Source organism: Pelmatolapia mariae, linkage group LG10_11, assembly GCF_036321145.2.
Source record: "Pelmatolapia mariae isolate MD_Pm_ZW linkage group LG10_11, Pm_UMD_F_2, whole genome shotgun sequence".
Classification (NCBI taxonomy): Eukaryota; Metazoa; Chordata; class Actinopteri; order Cichliformes; family Cichlidae; genus Pelmatolapia; species Pelmatolapia mariae.
The window spans coordinates 55954608-55970731 of NC_086236.1; the positions used below are offsets into that span (position 1 = coordinate 55954608).

Consider the following 16124-nt stretch of genomic DNA (forward strand, 5'->3'; position numbering starts at 1 on the left):
TATAACTTTGATTAAAGACCTTGCACACATTGGTGTATTGACAATTAAAAACATAAAAAATGATTTTGATAACTACGAATACTGTTAATTTGCAGCAGCTGTGACATGAACCTTACACTGGGAGGTGGTCTAATACATTTGTTAAGCACTGTGTGCAAAAGAATTTCTCCAAGAGAAATTTGATTTCAATTGTTTTTGAAAAACACCAATAAACTGACAACAATTCCACGTAGAACTGATATTTAAAGGATGGGAAGCATATGAATTAAAGTTTAAAATCACACAATCATGTGGCAGATTGAATCTTTTTACATGTTGTGAATATGCAAAAATTAAAATCTCAAAATGCCATGTTTAAGGGCGTTTTGAGATTAGGGGTTTTTTGTTCTTAGATATCATTTACATTTGAAATATTGATACAAATGTTTTCCCCTTTTTTAGTCTTCAGTCTTTTCAACTTTGTTGTATTACTATCACAAATGATCTGTGTACAGTAACAGATAATGTGTCTTCAAGCATGAGATATGAATTTATTTCCTGTGATATCTTGCTGTTTCATTAAAAAAGAAAAGTGTTGCAGCTCTTTTGTGGACTCCTTTTAGGAGTTTCCACTTTTTCCTTTCACAGAGGTATACTTTGCATTAAAGTCTATTTTGCCATTATTTAGTGAACGTCATGCTTAAATATGACTTGAGTAACGACTTAAACCATAAATATCTTAGAAAAGTGTTTACTGATGGTGTGAATAAATGAGAGGTAGGGTCATTTTTCTTCCACACATTCTTTTTTCAACCAGATGAGTTGCACCCTGCTTTTTCTTTTTTCTTTTTACAAAAACAAATGTAATAATAATGCTGGTTTAAGACATGCATTGGCTTTCAGACTAACAAAACTGGTCAAAAATAGTAATTTTCTTATTTGGCTCTGAGTTCTTTTTTCTCTTCTTCTTCTATCTCTTTGGATCCTTCTTCTTTTTCGGACTCTATTCGACCTTCCAGATGGCGATCTTGCCGTCACGACACGCAGAGCCACTGAGGACATATCGATCCTCGGCAGAGCAGAGAGTCTGAATGCTGTCTGAATGGGCCTGCAGCTCCTTTGCTACTGTGTGGCTCTCTATGTCCACTACCAACACTTGGCTACTCAGCTGACCATTACACTGACCCCCAGCATCACTCCTTCCATGACAGCCAACCCAGATCTAAGAATACAAAAGGACATCAATGACAGGTTTCATTGGATAAATGAAAATTTTTGAATGATTAAAATAACTGAATGGTTGACATGTTTGTGTAAACCTCACAAGACATGCTGGCATCAATGGTAAAAATATCAATACAAAGCAGCAAACACAAGATCATTTCGTGACCTGACATGCTAATCACAGCTCACCTGGTCTTTGACACGAATCATACACGTGACCCCTGAACTTCTAGGCAGGGAGATTATTTTAAATGGATGCCTGTGATTGTTTGTGTGCCAGAGACACAACTCTACTGAGTCTGCACAGCCTGTCCATAGCTGTCCCCGCTGAAACAAACACACAAAACACATGAACAATCCTGTAACTGAATTTCAGTGGCACATTGTTGCATCTACACTGTGACTGAATGCCATCTACTGACTGAGACATGGATTGACAGAATGAATCACCACTAGCGTTCTTAATTTACAGACATATAAGCAAGGATTGTAAAGTCACCTCTGGTATATAAATGAAGCTGCTGAAACTACTGGGCATGCTCTGTAGGTCCTTATGAAGTGTTATCTTTCTTTGTGGTGTCCCACTCTTTTTCAATTCCACAATGCCGTCACCACAACCTGCACGAACACACATCCTCAAATCATTATCCAAACACATTTGCCTTAAGGTGGCTTAATGTGTAGACATAATTGGTCTACTTAGACCACCAAGAAAAAATGTCAGGCATGTCCAATCAGAAAGCTGAAAAGATACCTCTGGGCAATGTATGTAAGCAATGAGAACAAGTGGACTGTCATGCTCCTGGGCCTCCAACCCAGTGTTTTGTTTTGTTTTTCTGGACTTATTATTCACTTCCTTGGATTTAAGAAATATGCAAATTCAAGCTCTGTACTACTGAGTCTGGAGTTCAGTATTCCCTAGTACCGCTGCGTTTTTGTTATTTATATTGTTAATTCTTGGTTCTTGTTTATGTTAGTTCCCTTTTGTGTCCACTCTGTCCTAGTCTCGTCTCCGTGTCTTGTCTCTGTGTTTTGTTACCCTTTTTTCTCCCCAGTCTGGTCTCCCTGTGTCCTGTCTCCGTGGCTGTATGGTTTCCCTGTCTTGCCAAGTTGTTACATCTTAAGCCCTGATCCCCGTGTGTGTCCCATCCTGTCCCTGTAGTCATCTCTCTGTGTTTCATCCTGTGTTCATCCTTTTTGTATCCCCTTAAAGTCTGTTAAGTCTCTGTTTTTATAAGCCTTTCGTCTTGATCAAGCAGATGTGTCTTAGTCTCCGCCTTAGTGTTTATGCTTCCTGTTTTATTTTGACACTCCGTTGTCTCTTGTGCAATATGTTTGGTTTAACTTGCCATGTCTTTGGTGGCAGCTGTGCTCCCACCTGTTTCCTCTTCACCTGTATGTATTGTCAGCATCTCCCTCATTGTGTGTAAGCTTTTCTCAGTCTGCTTTTGCGTTTGTAAATTACCATCAACTCTGCTCTGTTATTGCCTGTCACACGCCCGCTCTGTGACATGGAGCTCTTGAGAGAGAACTCATTACTCCGATACACATAATCAGAAACATTGATTAAATGAGGGAGAAAGAGGAGACAGCGTGTACTCACAGCACCACAGAGCACTGTTGTGGATCTGTATGGAGGAGAGATAATCACAGCTGAGTAAAAACTGCCGTTTCACTTTAAGACTGGATGAGTCCCATTGCAGGATCATCCCATCGCGGCTGCAGGAGTATGTCAGCAGGCTGGGAAAGAAGGCTCATTTAATACAGCATCACAACATGTTCATTAACACACTGAGACACTGTAATAAGACTGCTCTCATTTTTGTGCGTGTGTTGGTTTTTGTGCTTTGTACGAACTACAGATTAACACGTCTCTACCTGTTGGGTTGGTTGCTTGCGTCCACTGCGAGGCCAGTCACTTCATGTCTGTGTTCGGTCAGCTGTTTGTTGCTGGACATGCTGTGAGTGTCTATAATGTAGATTACAGAGTCCTGAGAACCAATCCACACCTGCTCCTGGACCAGTCCTATCATACAGTTCTACACAGAGGATAAGATAAGATGTATTTTATTCATCACAAAGCTACCAATTTTTTTTTTTTTACAACAGTTTAGCAGAACAAACAAATAACAAATAGTTTAAATAAGAAGATGAGTATGTAGCTCAATCAAATAGACTACATATGTCTAAAGGTAAAAACTAATTAGAAATTAGAGAAGAAACAAATGTTCAAATTAAGTATGAATTTAAATTAGAATCTTAAATAATAATAGATAAAAGTAAAAATGCAATGGGAACTTTCATGTAGCTTAATGAAAATCACTATATCTTAGAACACAAAGGTATTACAATGTTGAAATATTGGTCTGTTTTACTTCTATTACTATAAACCTGCTCTTTTTGAATAATATTAAATACAGAGAACAACAATACTGAAAACAACTGAATGTTGCACTAAAGCCCTCGACCAAAACAAATGTGTGCATCGACCACGCTTCCTGTGTCCCTTCACATCCTCTGCATGGTGTGGTAAACATAGACTGTGGATAAACAATTGGATGTAGCCTCTGGGTCTGAAAAGTGAAGCTAATGTGGAAATGTCCCAAACCTCCTCTCAGCAGAAGGGACAGACATGACCCAGCTTTACACTTGCCATGTATTTGTAACTCAGCATGATATTTCTGACTACAGCTGTGATCTAAAATCTGGCAGCTTGTGTTATAATATTGCAAGATGGTCTAAAGTTTGAATCACTGAGTACTATAACAATCTAGCAATTGAAAAACTTATTGCATTTTCAGTATAGGAATAACTAAGTCAAACAGTTATGAAACTTTATACACATGTTGTTTGAGATCTATAAGCATGTTTCATTTTCATGGACAAAATCAGTGGAGAGATACATTAAATAGCTCATAGCTCAAATAGTAAAAGCATGCCTCCTCTCACCAGCTGCGACTGTCCAACCTGGATACAGTCCTGCAGCATTGACCAACTCGCCGCATCAAATACAACCACCTTACCCCCACTGAGAGCCACCCACAGCTTTGGGTTCATATCACCCACTTTGCCAGTACCAGTCAGCTGACCTGAAATGAGAAAGAAACATGCAAAAAATAAGAAAAAGTGTTCTAAATACATAAAAAAAGGATAACAGCAGTCGGTTAACACTAATTTTAAATTCATTAATTAACGCTTATTTCACATTTTCCATACACAGTTTTTTACATAACTATATCACATGGTAATAGCTGTTTTATTAGTATCAGATCCTCTTCCAAATAGTGTGTATGGATAACCAATGTTGATATTGACAAAATATAAATAGGTTTAGTGATATTCTGTTGTAAAGGTAAGTAGCCTCCCCCTCATTTCAATGATACCTGGAGTGTAAAGCAGCACATGTACGGTCTGTGGCTCAGCCAGGTCCAATGATGGGTTGATCTTGTGTTTGAGAGTCTCTGAGGTAGTTTTAGGCACTATCATAGGCACTGGCCAGAGACAAAAACAAGATAAACAAATATAAACAGCATATAAACAGCATATACTGAACATACTCTTCTATATTTATTTATCTTTTCTTTTATCCAAATTACACGATTTGACAGAAACAGTCAAAAAAAACCAAAACACAACAAATTCAGAGCCCAGACCTTCTTGTCTGATTTTATCAAAGTAAGCCAGCTTTGAAGCAGCAGTGATGGATCTCTGATTCTGCAGGCAGCCTGTGACAGCATCTATTAGCAGAACGTTGGTCAGAGCCTGAGTCATGTACTGAGGGTCCTAGAGACACAAAGTGAGATTAAAAACCTAAAATAATAACAAAAGGATTAAAAGAAGGGGTAAGGCAGGTTGCACTTAAGAACAGAAAAGTTATGGCAAACCAGCAGAGTAGCTAAATCAGTAACACTGCAGCAAAAGCTATAAAAATACTGGCGACCACCAGTGGTACCCATCAGCCTCCTAGTAGATACACCTATGGTATCAATTTAAAAATGTTAGGTGACTTATTTCTTGAGTTGTTACAAGATTTTCAGAAAACTCTGACAAGTTTTGAGGTCAGCGTCACTGAGATTCAAACTCATGCTCATATTCATACTCATATCTATTTAGTAGATACAGGTGTGGAATCAAATTCAAAGTCCTACCCCACTTTGTTCTTGAGTTATCAAACTAACAAACTTGGGTGTCCACATCGCCTGCCCACTCGCCAGGCACGGTGATGACAATACCCCATCAGCCTTTTATGGCTGACAGGTAAAAAGTATAATTTAGACGCAGCCAAACGTCTACGGCTGACAACTTCAAGGACAGTAAATCCTCGATCCTCAGTATTACATAGATGTGGACTGGGAAGGTACATCTAATAAAATCACATCTGTTAAACTGTTTTAAGATCATTTGAGTTTTCTGCACCTTGTGTTGATCTGCCATCTTGCGTCCAGCCCACATCTCTTTGATCACAAGGTTCCAAAGCTCAGTCTCTGCTTTTAGGTTGGCCTCAAACACTTCAGGCCTGCTGGATGTCTGGATACGAAGGGATGGAATACGAACGAGCAGAAAGGGAACTGAGGTAATTTTTACCTCCTGTAAGAGATTATTTATTAACAGACGAGAATGAGAACACACAAGGCACAATTATCAAAAATAGTCTTAAAGATGCTACTTGACCTGTATATCTCTGAACTTTGTGATTTCCAAGAAACCGGGTCGTCCTTCAGTGAGCAAAAACAGGCGTTTCTGCGTCATGGCGATTTTACCAACGCCGTGGGAAGTCTTGACACAGGAGGACAACTTGTAGACACACTCACTATTGTCAAGTCGGTCAATGACATCAGAGGGCAGGTTGACATCTTGTGCTTCAGCTTCCATCTCTTTCCAGAATGTGTAGAAGACTCTGAAAAGTTCAGGGTCCACCTGCTTTGGTTGACCTCGGACAGAGGGGTGTGCATACGCAACTAGATGCAAACAGACAGAGATATAGAAGACAAAGACACCCAATCTTACAATCTTAAAGTGATCCAAACCAAAATTTCAATGGTTTTTCCTTTGTCCATTTATCCACAGCTTTACCAAGAGCTGTGGATAAATGAGGCAGACCAAAAACATACCCATGCTAAGGTCCACTGCTTTGGTGCACAGCTGAAAACAGCTGTTCTAAAGACGACCGGTATAACACTACACCATGAGCAATAAATTTTCACACTCAGCACTGAAACAGTTAGCATTTGGAGTCATGTTCTTCCACCACAGAGTGAATTAAAGGCCAATATTTACTGCCCTTTTAGCTCTTTTGTTGTTGTTGTTGTTTGCTAGCCCCCTGGGTTTTGCTAGCATTGCTTCTTGCCCAGCATCCAGCTGCCCCACAACCCTGAAATCACTAAGCAGTTAAAAAACTGATAAATGGGAAGCTTTGGTTTGTTCACAGTTTCTTTTTATATGCATTAGCATACAGTTTTTAATTTCAGCAGTTGATAAGAGTAAAGAGAATGATCTTAAACTATTAAAGTCTTGGTTGTACAAACCCAAACTATGGCCTGAAAGACTCAATCTGAGACAGATATGCAAATCAGAAATTATAATTTCTTCGTTAAGCTGTAATCCATAGATTATACAAGGATTATACTAGATCATCTGACAGCTGCTTGAGTTAACCATAATGGCAACTCTGGAGCGTTAATGGAGAAAATAATTAGTGTAAGTAACTTCTGTGTCCATCTTATCAGGTCATCTAATAAAATGACATGAAAAATGTCTTGGACATTCACAAGCCAATTGTGCACCGCAGCATTTTAGTGAGTTCACTTGGCTTGCACTCCTACAAATGCACAAGTAACAATTTTAATTCTGAGAGATCTTGAGGTTACACACAGCTCATAAGAGAAAGCTTCAAAAAGCAGAAGACAGCTTTTCTGTTTGACTTACTGTCAGTGAGAGCATCAAATAAACGCTGTATGGTCGCCACATCTCTAACAATCCTACACTCTTGAACGCATCGCATAAACTCCTCCTGATACAGAGGCTTACAGGGAAGCTGAAACTTCTTTACATGGTCATCAGGCTCCACCAGCGGCTTCTCATTGTCTGTCTTAACCTAAGGCAGAAAAAAAAAAGACAACATCACTGCTTCATCACCAGCAGGTGCAGAACTTCAACCACGAAGGAAACATGCGTGAACCAACCTTGAGGATGAGTCTCTTGAGTTCAGGCCGCCTTTGAGCTTGTTGTCTCTCATCTCTTTGCAGCGAGTCTACGAGCCATGTGACCAAGCTAGTGGGAAAAATTGCAGTGTCGGTCTTATTGAGGTTTTGGAAGTCGCTCAGTGCGTCCAGTCGCCGCGAACACAGTGTGTTGATTAAACCACGCAAGTAGTAGTATCTGCAGGAGAAAACTTATTTTATTCATGTCTCAGGTCACTGGTGTCAGCAACAGCACTGAAAAACTTTATAAAAGAATACGCAACTTTATAAAAGAATAAAGCACAGGGAAAGCTGATTCTAAGCAGCGGGAAGCACATAAATATAGATATAGGTGTATATAATATAATATATAGGTGCGTATAAAGAATAACAAGAGAATACCTGGCCAGCATGGCAGAGTTCTCACTTTGGACAGAGAAAATGGCTTTTCCGAGCTGCTGGATGAGCTCAATGTAATAACTTTGGACAGAGTGGAAGGACAGAGATGCTGGGAAGTCTGGAAGTTTGAACACCTTTATAGGTTTTGGAGTTGTGCTTGGTGCTGGTAGACACAAAAATCACAAAGGGGAGGAAGGCAGATTAAGAGAGACAAGACAACAAGGGAAGGAGGAACAGTGGCTTTTCTTTGTCTTGACAGTGTTTCCTTCATTAAATCAGTCAATCAAGTATTATATCTAACTGGGTATTAACCCCTGGGGTCTCACCGGGGTCAGATATGAGGATCTTGGAGAGTGGTGTGTTTCTTTGGAAGCCGATAATCTGATCTTCTCTCAAGTTAGGGAGACTCATGCCCAGTCTCTTACTTAGCCTCGTCTCTGTGATGGAGCCCTTTCTCCTGGCTTGAATCTGCTGCATGGTGGGTCTGTGTGGGGCTTCAACCATGGCCTTCATCCTAGAGGATGGAGGATAGAGAAAAAGTGTTCACCTGAACATTTACCAGCCGTGTAGTTGTCATATACTGAACATAATCAGTTATATATTTGTAATAAGAATATCCATCATAACTTTATATCTGAATATATTTTTACTTTCCAGTTTAACAGGTACATGTAAGTAAAGCTGATACAGCCAAACGTGACGTCCCTGTAACAGATCCTAACTTTATGAAGGTTGTGGTGCTTCTGAGTTTTTCCAAGAGCGGTTTGACCACCAGATTTGTGCCTCTTTTAATATTATCAGTTACCTCGATGCTTATTAGGTTAAAAAAATTTACATACTTTTGCATCTCAGAACGAGTGCTTAGCTCCATTCGTGCAAAGCTATCCATTTTCCTGTTGAGACGATCCTTGAGAAATGAATGGAAGATATGCGTCTCCAGCACCTGCAACACAGTCCTGTCAGTTCTTTTAAGGATGCGTAACCTCTCCAGCATCAGTGTGTGTTGAAAGATGCCAGCTGATCTATCGCCCTTCTAAGCAAAGCAGCACTGAGTCAGCCTTTACCTTCTTGTAAAAAAGTTGCTCAGCTGGCTCTCTGGTTTTCAGGAACTCTTCACTGTGAAACACTCGATGTTCATAATTCAGATGACTGCTCACATCCCTGTTACACACACACACATACACATCATCAAAATATTAACACATATTTAAAAGAAGCCTCCCACCAATAGTGGACTGATCAGTAAATTCAGAACCTGAAAATGTTGACAATTAATTCCAGCGCAATCCTCTGGATGTCGTTGTTAAGGCTGCGTTGCCACGTTCGCCTCTGTGCCCGCTGTTCATTGATGTCAGTGCAACTTGCATGGTGGCACTGATCCAAGTCAAAATGTATTCGCAATAACTTACACCTGCAAAATAAATTCAAGTCAAGTAAAAGTACACCCTCAAATCCTCATCAGGTTCTTATCAAGGTCTACACCATGTTGCTACTTATTTACCTAATCCAGAATGCAGAAGCAGTGTGTGAAAAACTAAGTACACCCTTACTCCTTAAGTAGCAGCTAGTTGCTGCTATTTTAATGCACTTCCAAGATCATCAACAAATGTGAGCATCTCTATAAAAGCAGAAGTTTTGGCAGTTTGCAGGTCTGGAGTACTCAGCTGTATGTTATTAAAATGCTAAAGGAAAGGCAGCAATGATCTTAAAGAAGCGCCTGCTGCTACCCATCAGTCACAGGGGGTTTAAAGTAATTTCCAAACAATTTAAAGTCCATCATCCTACAGGAAGAAAGATTATTTATAAGTGAAAAACTTTCAAGACAGTTGCCAATCTTCTCAGGAGTTGACATCCCAGCAAATTCACCCCATTGTCACATTGTGCAGTGCTCAAAGAAAGTGCCAATAACTCAAGCGCTGCATCTCAAACTCAGGCTAGATGTTAAAGTTCATGACAGCAAAATTAGAAAAAGACTGAACAGAGGTTTCAATATAACGACTCTTTTTCTATTTAGAAAAATAAGGCAGCACAGTCACCACAAGGCTTCTGGCACAGTGTCCTTTGGACAAAGGACCAAAGTGGAGATGTTTGACCATAATGCAGATTAATATTTGATGAAAACCAAATTGAGCATATTAGCACAAACACCTTAAAACAACGATCAAGCGCGGTGGTGGAGGGGTGATGATTTGGGCTTATTTTGCACCCACGGGAACTGAGCATCTTGCAGTCACTGAGCTGAACTCCTCTGTATACCGAAGCATTCTAGCGTCAAATGTAAGGCCAACCTTTAGCTTCCCAATAGCTAAAGATGGTTCTACAAGTTTTTGAATCATAAGGTGTACTTAGCTTTTACTCACTGCTTCTGGATCTGTTCTTGTTCATCTAAGGTTGTAACTAAATAACTGTAAGACCTACTCAGGATGAGATGATTTGTTTTTTAATTATGTACTTAAATTTAAAGTCTTACAATAAAAAGAGCGTGTACTTTGGTTTTCACATGACTGTAAGACTCTGACTTTTTAATCATTACTTGGTATTACAGCATAGTATTTACTTTAACAGTTCTTGGCAGTAAAATAAAGTACCTCTGAGTGAAGCAGTGTGCAGCAACTGGAGGAATGTCCGGTACGTTAACAGTATCAAAAGTAGAAGTGCTGAGACTTCCATTATCAATGTTAATTAAGATCAGATCATCTGTTTCCTGTAGAACACAGTAACATGAATCAGGTTCAAACAATTACAGAACTACTAAATTATATTTGAGCTTGGGGGTAACTCCATTTCTTAACCTTATCCTTTACAAGAGGTGGGCGAATTAATGGCAAATTTAAAGTAGAAGGTTATGTACTTACAGCTGATACATCTGCAAAATGACTGAGATGGCAGCCCATAAGAAAGGCTGTAGGAGCCATTAGAAAGTCCAGCATGCCTTTAGCCAAGACAGGAACATATGGGTGCTGCCACAGCAGAGGCTGGAAGAGTTATTAGACAGGCAAGGAAGAAATGAATGGACCAAAGATTAAGGAGCGGATGGTTTTATTATGGACTAAGGGGGTCCATCGCCCACTAGTGTTGGCACTTTTTAAACATAATAATTTAGGTTTTCTATACAGAAGCTCTAAAGTTAAATATATGTGACTTTTTTAATGCTTAAAGGGAAATTAATAATTGAGTTATCCATTTTTTATATCCCTTACTGTAATTTGGTGTAACATTAATACCAATTAACATCCATCATCCAGACACACTCATTTAGATAGAGGAATTTCATTTTGGCAAATTTGATGAAATACCCATATTCCCAAGGTTTCCAGCTGCACCCTTCCTTTTAACTGTGGCACTGACCCTTTAAGACTTTGATTGTAACTCTCAGTACTTTTTTTTTTTTAAAGGATGGAATTAATAAGTATTGCATGCTTATACTAACTCTAGACCCTTGAAGATATGCTGTGGATTTTGATCTAACCTGCAGAAACAACAACAAGCTCTCTGCCATCAGCGTGAGTCTCGCCCAGTCAGCAGAAAATAACACCACCCGCTGCTCCTGCAAGAGACAAGACAGCACCTACAGGGCGGGAGACAGAAACAGAGGGAGGGAAGTGGAAATGAATGTGAGTCTCTACTCGTTCGATTAACACAAACACAAAACGTGTGTGTGGTACCTGCAGCAGCTGCTGTGGCCTGAAGCAAAGGAAGGGCAGGTGGAGGTCTAAATCTATAACCGGGTGGTCCTTGTCTTCTCTGGAGGGCAGTATGATGGTCAGAGGACGTATTGTAAACATCTGTAAAACATGTGGATATGAATGTAGTGCACTGTGCTGGATACACTGGCCTACTCTGAGCTCCAGATTTTGAAGTCTCTTAAAGATAAAGTTCAAAGTCTTTATTTAAGCCGATTACAAACACACACAAACCAAGTGCAGCTGTCCAGGAGGTGGAATTGGCACAAGTGTCAGTTTGGCCGCAAACTCCTTCACTCTCTCTTCCATGTCTGACAATCGACAGGTTCTCAGCTGGATTAAAAGACTAGCAAATCAACAGAAAGAGTCAGACGAGAAGAAGGTTCTCTAACCTGCCATAACCACACTTCTGAAAGTCAGATGTCTTACACCTATTTTTAACCTTAAGAGTCAAAAATGTCACAATGGCCCTTTTTGATCTTAGCAATTTAATTTGCTGAGTAATTAGGTTCAGTTCTCGGGTTTCTTACCATGAAAGACAGTCTTTGAGTGCAGTGAAGTAAGGATGCTTGGATATGACACAGATGCTGTAGGCACAGAAGAGTTTAGGACACTTTGAAGACCCTCTACCATTTCGATAGAGAGACATCCCTTCCTGTGGAAACACAGATAATCCAACAGGGACTTATTTTCTTTTAAGGGCTTTGTTAGTTTCATGAAACATTACAGTACACTGCACACATGCTGACTGCTTATATTATTATTATACTATCATATGCAGTATTATGTGTAAGTAATACGTACCAGTATTGGACGGTAGCACTGCATTACTACTCCATGGGTCTTGTTGCCAAGGATGTCTGTGAAAACTAGGAAGTGGAATTGTTCCTCTTTCTGTTCACTGGTTACTTGGAGGCCACCTGTTTTAAAAATGGAAATGTACATGTACACTGTGTTTTTTATGAATACAATGTGTCATTATAGTACTGCTACAGCACACACAGCCAGAAGGCACATGTACAAAATCTCTGAAAAACTCTATAATTAAAATATAATGATGGCCTCGTCACAGGGGTAGGCAAACCCAGAGTTAGTTCCCGCAAAGGCAACGGGGCTCTGTCTGGCAAACACGATTTCTCAAACCCTCGCCCTGGTCGACGGGACTCAGTAGCCCCGAGCAAGCGCGCTCGCACGCACACAGTGGTACCGCCGCCGCCCGAGGGGGCTACCTGGTTGATCCTGCCAGTAGTATATGCTCAAGACCATATACAAATGTTTGTTGTAAATTTGCCAATGTCCGCCATCTGAATGTTTCATCCCCATTGAAAGAGCCATTACCATGTTCCAGTGGACGTCAGTAACATGAGCTTTCATCTTGCATTGTGTATGTGTATATGTACTATATGTATGAGTGTGTCGTCTTAGTGTGTCTTTGTGTGTGCTATGGAAAACCTTTTACCGGGGAAGCAGAGCTGAGGTAAAGCCATGAGATCGATGTTTTTAGGTACACTGACATCTTCTATTCCTACTCTTCGACCTGCTTCATCTCCACCTGCAAAAAGGCAGCTGGTTGGAGAGACATAACAACTCCAAGACACAAAAAATCTATGGTAAGATAGGTAAAATTAAGAAATATAATGTTAAAGATCAATAATTGTTTTGTATTTAATAATAAAGTGGTTTTTTTTCTCATGTTCCAACTGGTGTATTTATGGGTCAAATGTAGCAGACCTTGACTGGGTGTTGGTGCAGCTGAAGGAGGCAGTTCTCTCTTTTTCCTGATAAAAGAGCGCCGCAGCTTCCCATGTGATCTCAGCATTTCACTTTCAGCCTGTGTTCTGCTAACAAAAGGTGGCGCCAAGACCGAAAGAACCTCGGGCTCCAACGGGAGGTGTTCGAGAGTTCCATCATCGTTAATGGTCTGAGTGGGGCAGAAGATGGGAAAGATTTAAGAGGGTGGGAAGGGGGAGGAGAGTCCTTTCTCATACTGTATGAGGTATGATACTGAAATTATATGATGTTAATGTACCTAAACTAGAACTTTGCTGATATAACCAGTAAAGGTTTCTGTTTATCATTACCATCACCCTTTTATCAGTTTATAGTAAATTACTTATGTCAAACATTTGTGTATCGGAGTGTATTTTAAGGCAAAAACCTGGCAGATTTCCTGGAGTTTGTCACTGGATGCTCCAACCACCACACAGGCTTCCAGCAGAGCAGGCGGCAAAGAGTCTGCCATCTCTGAAACCAATCCACGACCTGGGTGAATACACCTGACCAAGGGTCTACTCAGATGTGCTGGATCTAAAGAAACAGAGAGGCAGGCTAGAGTAAAATGAGCCAGAAATTAGATACACATGAGGAGGTAAAGATAGAAGACAAAAAATACACTTACACTTGTTTGTGTAGTAATAAATCAGACAGTTGTCTAAGCTCTCTTATCGTCATCCTTCTCTTTAAAAACAACACTTCTCAGCTAAATAAAGCTATAACACATGACCGAGCGGCTGTTCCAGCTCATTATTAGAGTCGCTGTTTTTGTTAGCATCATAAGAAAAATGGCTCAGATGAAAACTTCTCAGAAACCAGTGAGACAACACCTTGTCATTTCATGAAACGTGCTGAATGATTCTGTTGTGCACTTGTTTTTGCACTTCCCTCCATAGTCGGTTGAAATTAATTCAAAGAGAAAAGTATTGATACAGAGCAAAGCATCTCTTGTTACTCCAATTTAAATGCACAGGGCTCTAACTTCATATGAAATTATATCACAACATTTCTCCCTTTCATACTTTAACATGTGAAACCATCACTGTCTGACTGATTTTACAGATTGATACCACAAAAAAATGGTAGGATTTGCCAAATAAAAACATAATTTTTCCATTTTCGTGACAAAAAAACAAAACTCCTGAGACATGGTGATGACATAAGTTTAAAGCTGCTGGCTGAGTGCTCAAAGAGTTCTGTGAGAATATAAAATGAACCTCGCCATGATGACTAACAGCTTTCTGGTTGTCACAGCACTGTACATCACTTTGTAAGTGCGTTATAAACACAGTTGATGTGGACAGTCCAAATTTTTCACTACAATTTATTCATCAGCTAAACCTTTAATGTTGGTTGTTTAACTCTCAGACTTGGTTAATGAAACAAAGCATACTAATATGTTGTGGCCTGTAAAATGAACAACAATAAATGGCCAATAATATTGAGAAAATGTAGCCTTGCAGTTTTAATCTGAAGGCAACCATAAAGCAAATCCAAAGTGAGGCCATACTTTACACGATTACATGTGGAAAGTATGGACAGTACATGTCATTGTACCACATATATTTTCTGTAGCACAGTTTCCACAATTCTGTCTACGTTGTATTATTATCTTTGGCTGTACAGAGCATTATTATTATTAGTAGTAGTAGTAGTATTAGTATTGTAAATCCTATCAATAGGCATCCTATTCCCTTTATCATCTGCTTCTTTTTCCTTAAAGCTTAATCACCACATCACATTTCCCTGATGGTCCAGACAGTCTAGTCTTTTCCTGGAAAATTGGGATCATGTGTGCAGAGGAAGATGGAAACATGCACAGAAAGCAGAGATTACTTAGAAGTAGGCCACAAGTTCTACATGAGGGCTACATGAGTTGATATACTACCAGCTGGCTTTGATATAGTTAAAAGACTAAAAGGACTTTCTTAGAATCTGAGCAACACAAAAGTACTTTAAATGCTCTCACAGGGACATCAGCACTTCAATCAACTCATTCTAACAATATCTTAACCTTGACCAAGTAACCATGGGAACAGGGTGAGACTATCCCCTTGTTTAGTCTAAATTAACAGCTACTCCACAACACCAAGAATGTTAAGAATAAATAAAGTATTATTGCAAAAGCATGCTGCATACACACGCAGACGGCTTCTTTCCAGTGATGTGATTATCATTTTATGCAGTACAGTCACATGACCCCTGGAGAAAAAAAGGGTAAATTCCACACAAAACCACCACAACACATATCAAGGCAAGTGTAGCATGTTCTGATACCGCCACAACACAATCGTGTACGTGTAAGTGCTCGGTAGCTGTCAGACATAAACATGATTTAAAAAGGAACATTATGACTTTTACTATCAGTTTGGTGGAAAAAGCCCTGAAGTTGCCTGATGCCTAAAATATGATGTCTCCTTTGATCTGCTCCCATACTAATTGTGAAAACTGCATCAAACAGGGTTCAGCTTGAACAGTGGCACTGTTACCAACAATCGAGATGAGGTTAAAGTGCAGTCAAAACAGCTCACTGAGATCTAACAATGATTCTTTTTACTGTTTTAATTTTTACTGTTCTTTTTATTGATTTACTGCTAGGGCCATCCTAAGCTGCCTTAAAACTATGCAGCCCCTGACACATAATGTCCAAGTCAGATCACTGCCACTGTTATGATGGAAGGTAGCACATACTTTTTTCTGTATAAAGCTCACATTGTATAGTTGTATATCGGCACTGGCATTCCTAGAGAACATTAAAGTGCCGCACTTTAAGTTTAGCAATAACTGTTTTATAGATGTTGTGACATGTGATTCCGAGTCACAAGCTATACGGGTGAGATGCTTCTGTTTGCACAGCACACACACACACACACACACACACACACAC

The 16124-nt window shown here is 39.7% G+C and overlaps 1 protein-coding gene across 1 annotated transcript; it reads right to left on the reverse strand.

Annotated features, from left to right (window-relative positions):
* Positions 1-384: 384 nt before the first annotated feature.
* Positions 385-13712, reverse strand: LOC134635617 (DENN domain-containing protein 3-like). The gene is made up of 27 exons (XM_063485016.1): positions 13623-13712; positions 13196-13385; positions 12924-13016; positions 12269-12384; positions 11995-12119; positions 11699-11810; positions 11447-11566; positions 11251-11349; positions 10637-10756; positions 10370-10485; positions 9037-9192; positions 8846-8942; positions 8621-8724; positions 8108-8295; positions 7785-7944; positions 7386-7581; positions 7129-7297; positions 5875-6161; positions 5620-5790; positions 4857-4986; positions 4587-4694; positions 4153-4292; positions 3082-3242; positions 2807-2943; positions 1703-1821; positions 1393-1530; positions 385-1201 (listed from the first exon to the last, which is right to left on the reverse strand). Exons 1-27 carry the CDS (start codon positions 13704-13706, stop codon positions 983-985), a joined length of 3855 nt encoding a protein of 1284 aa, XP_063341086.1. The 5' UTR covers positions 13707-13712; the 3' UTR covers positions 385-982.
* Positions 13713-16124: the final 2412 nt, after the last annotated feature.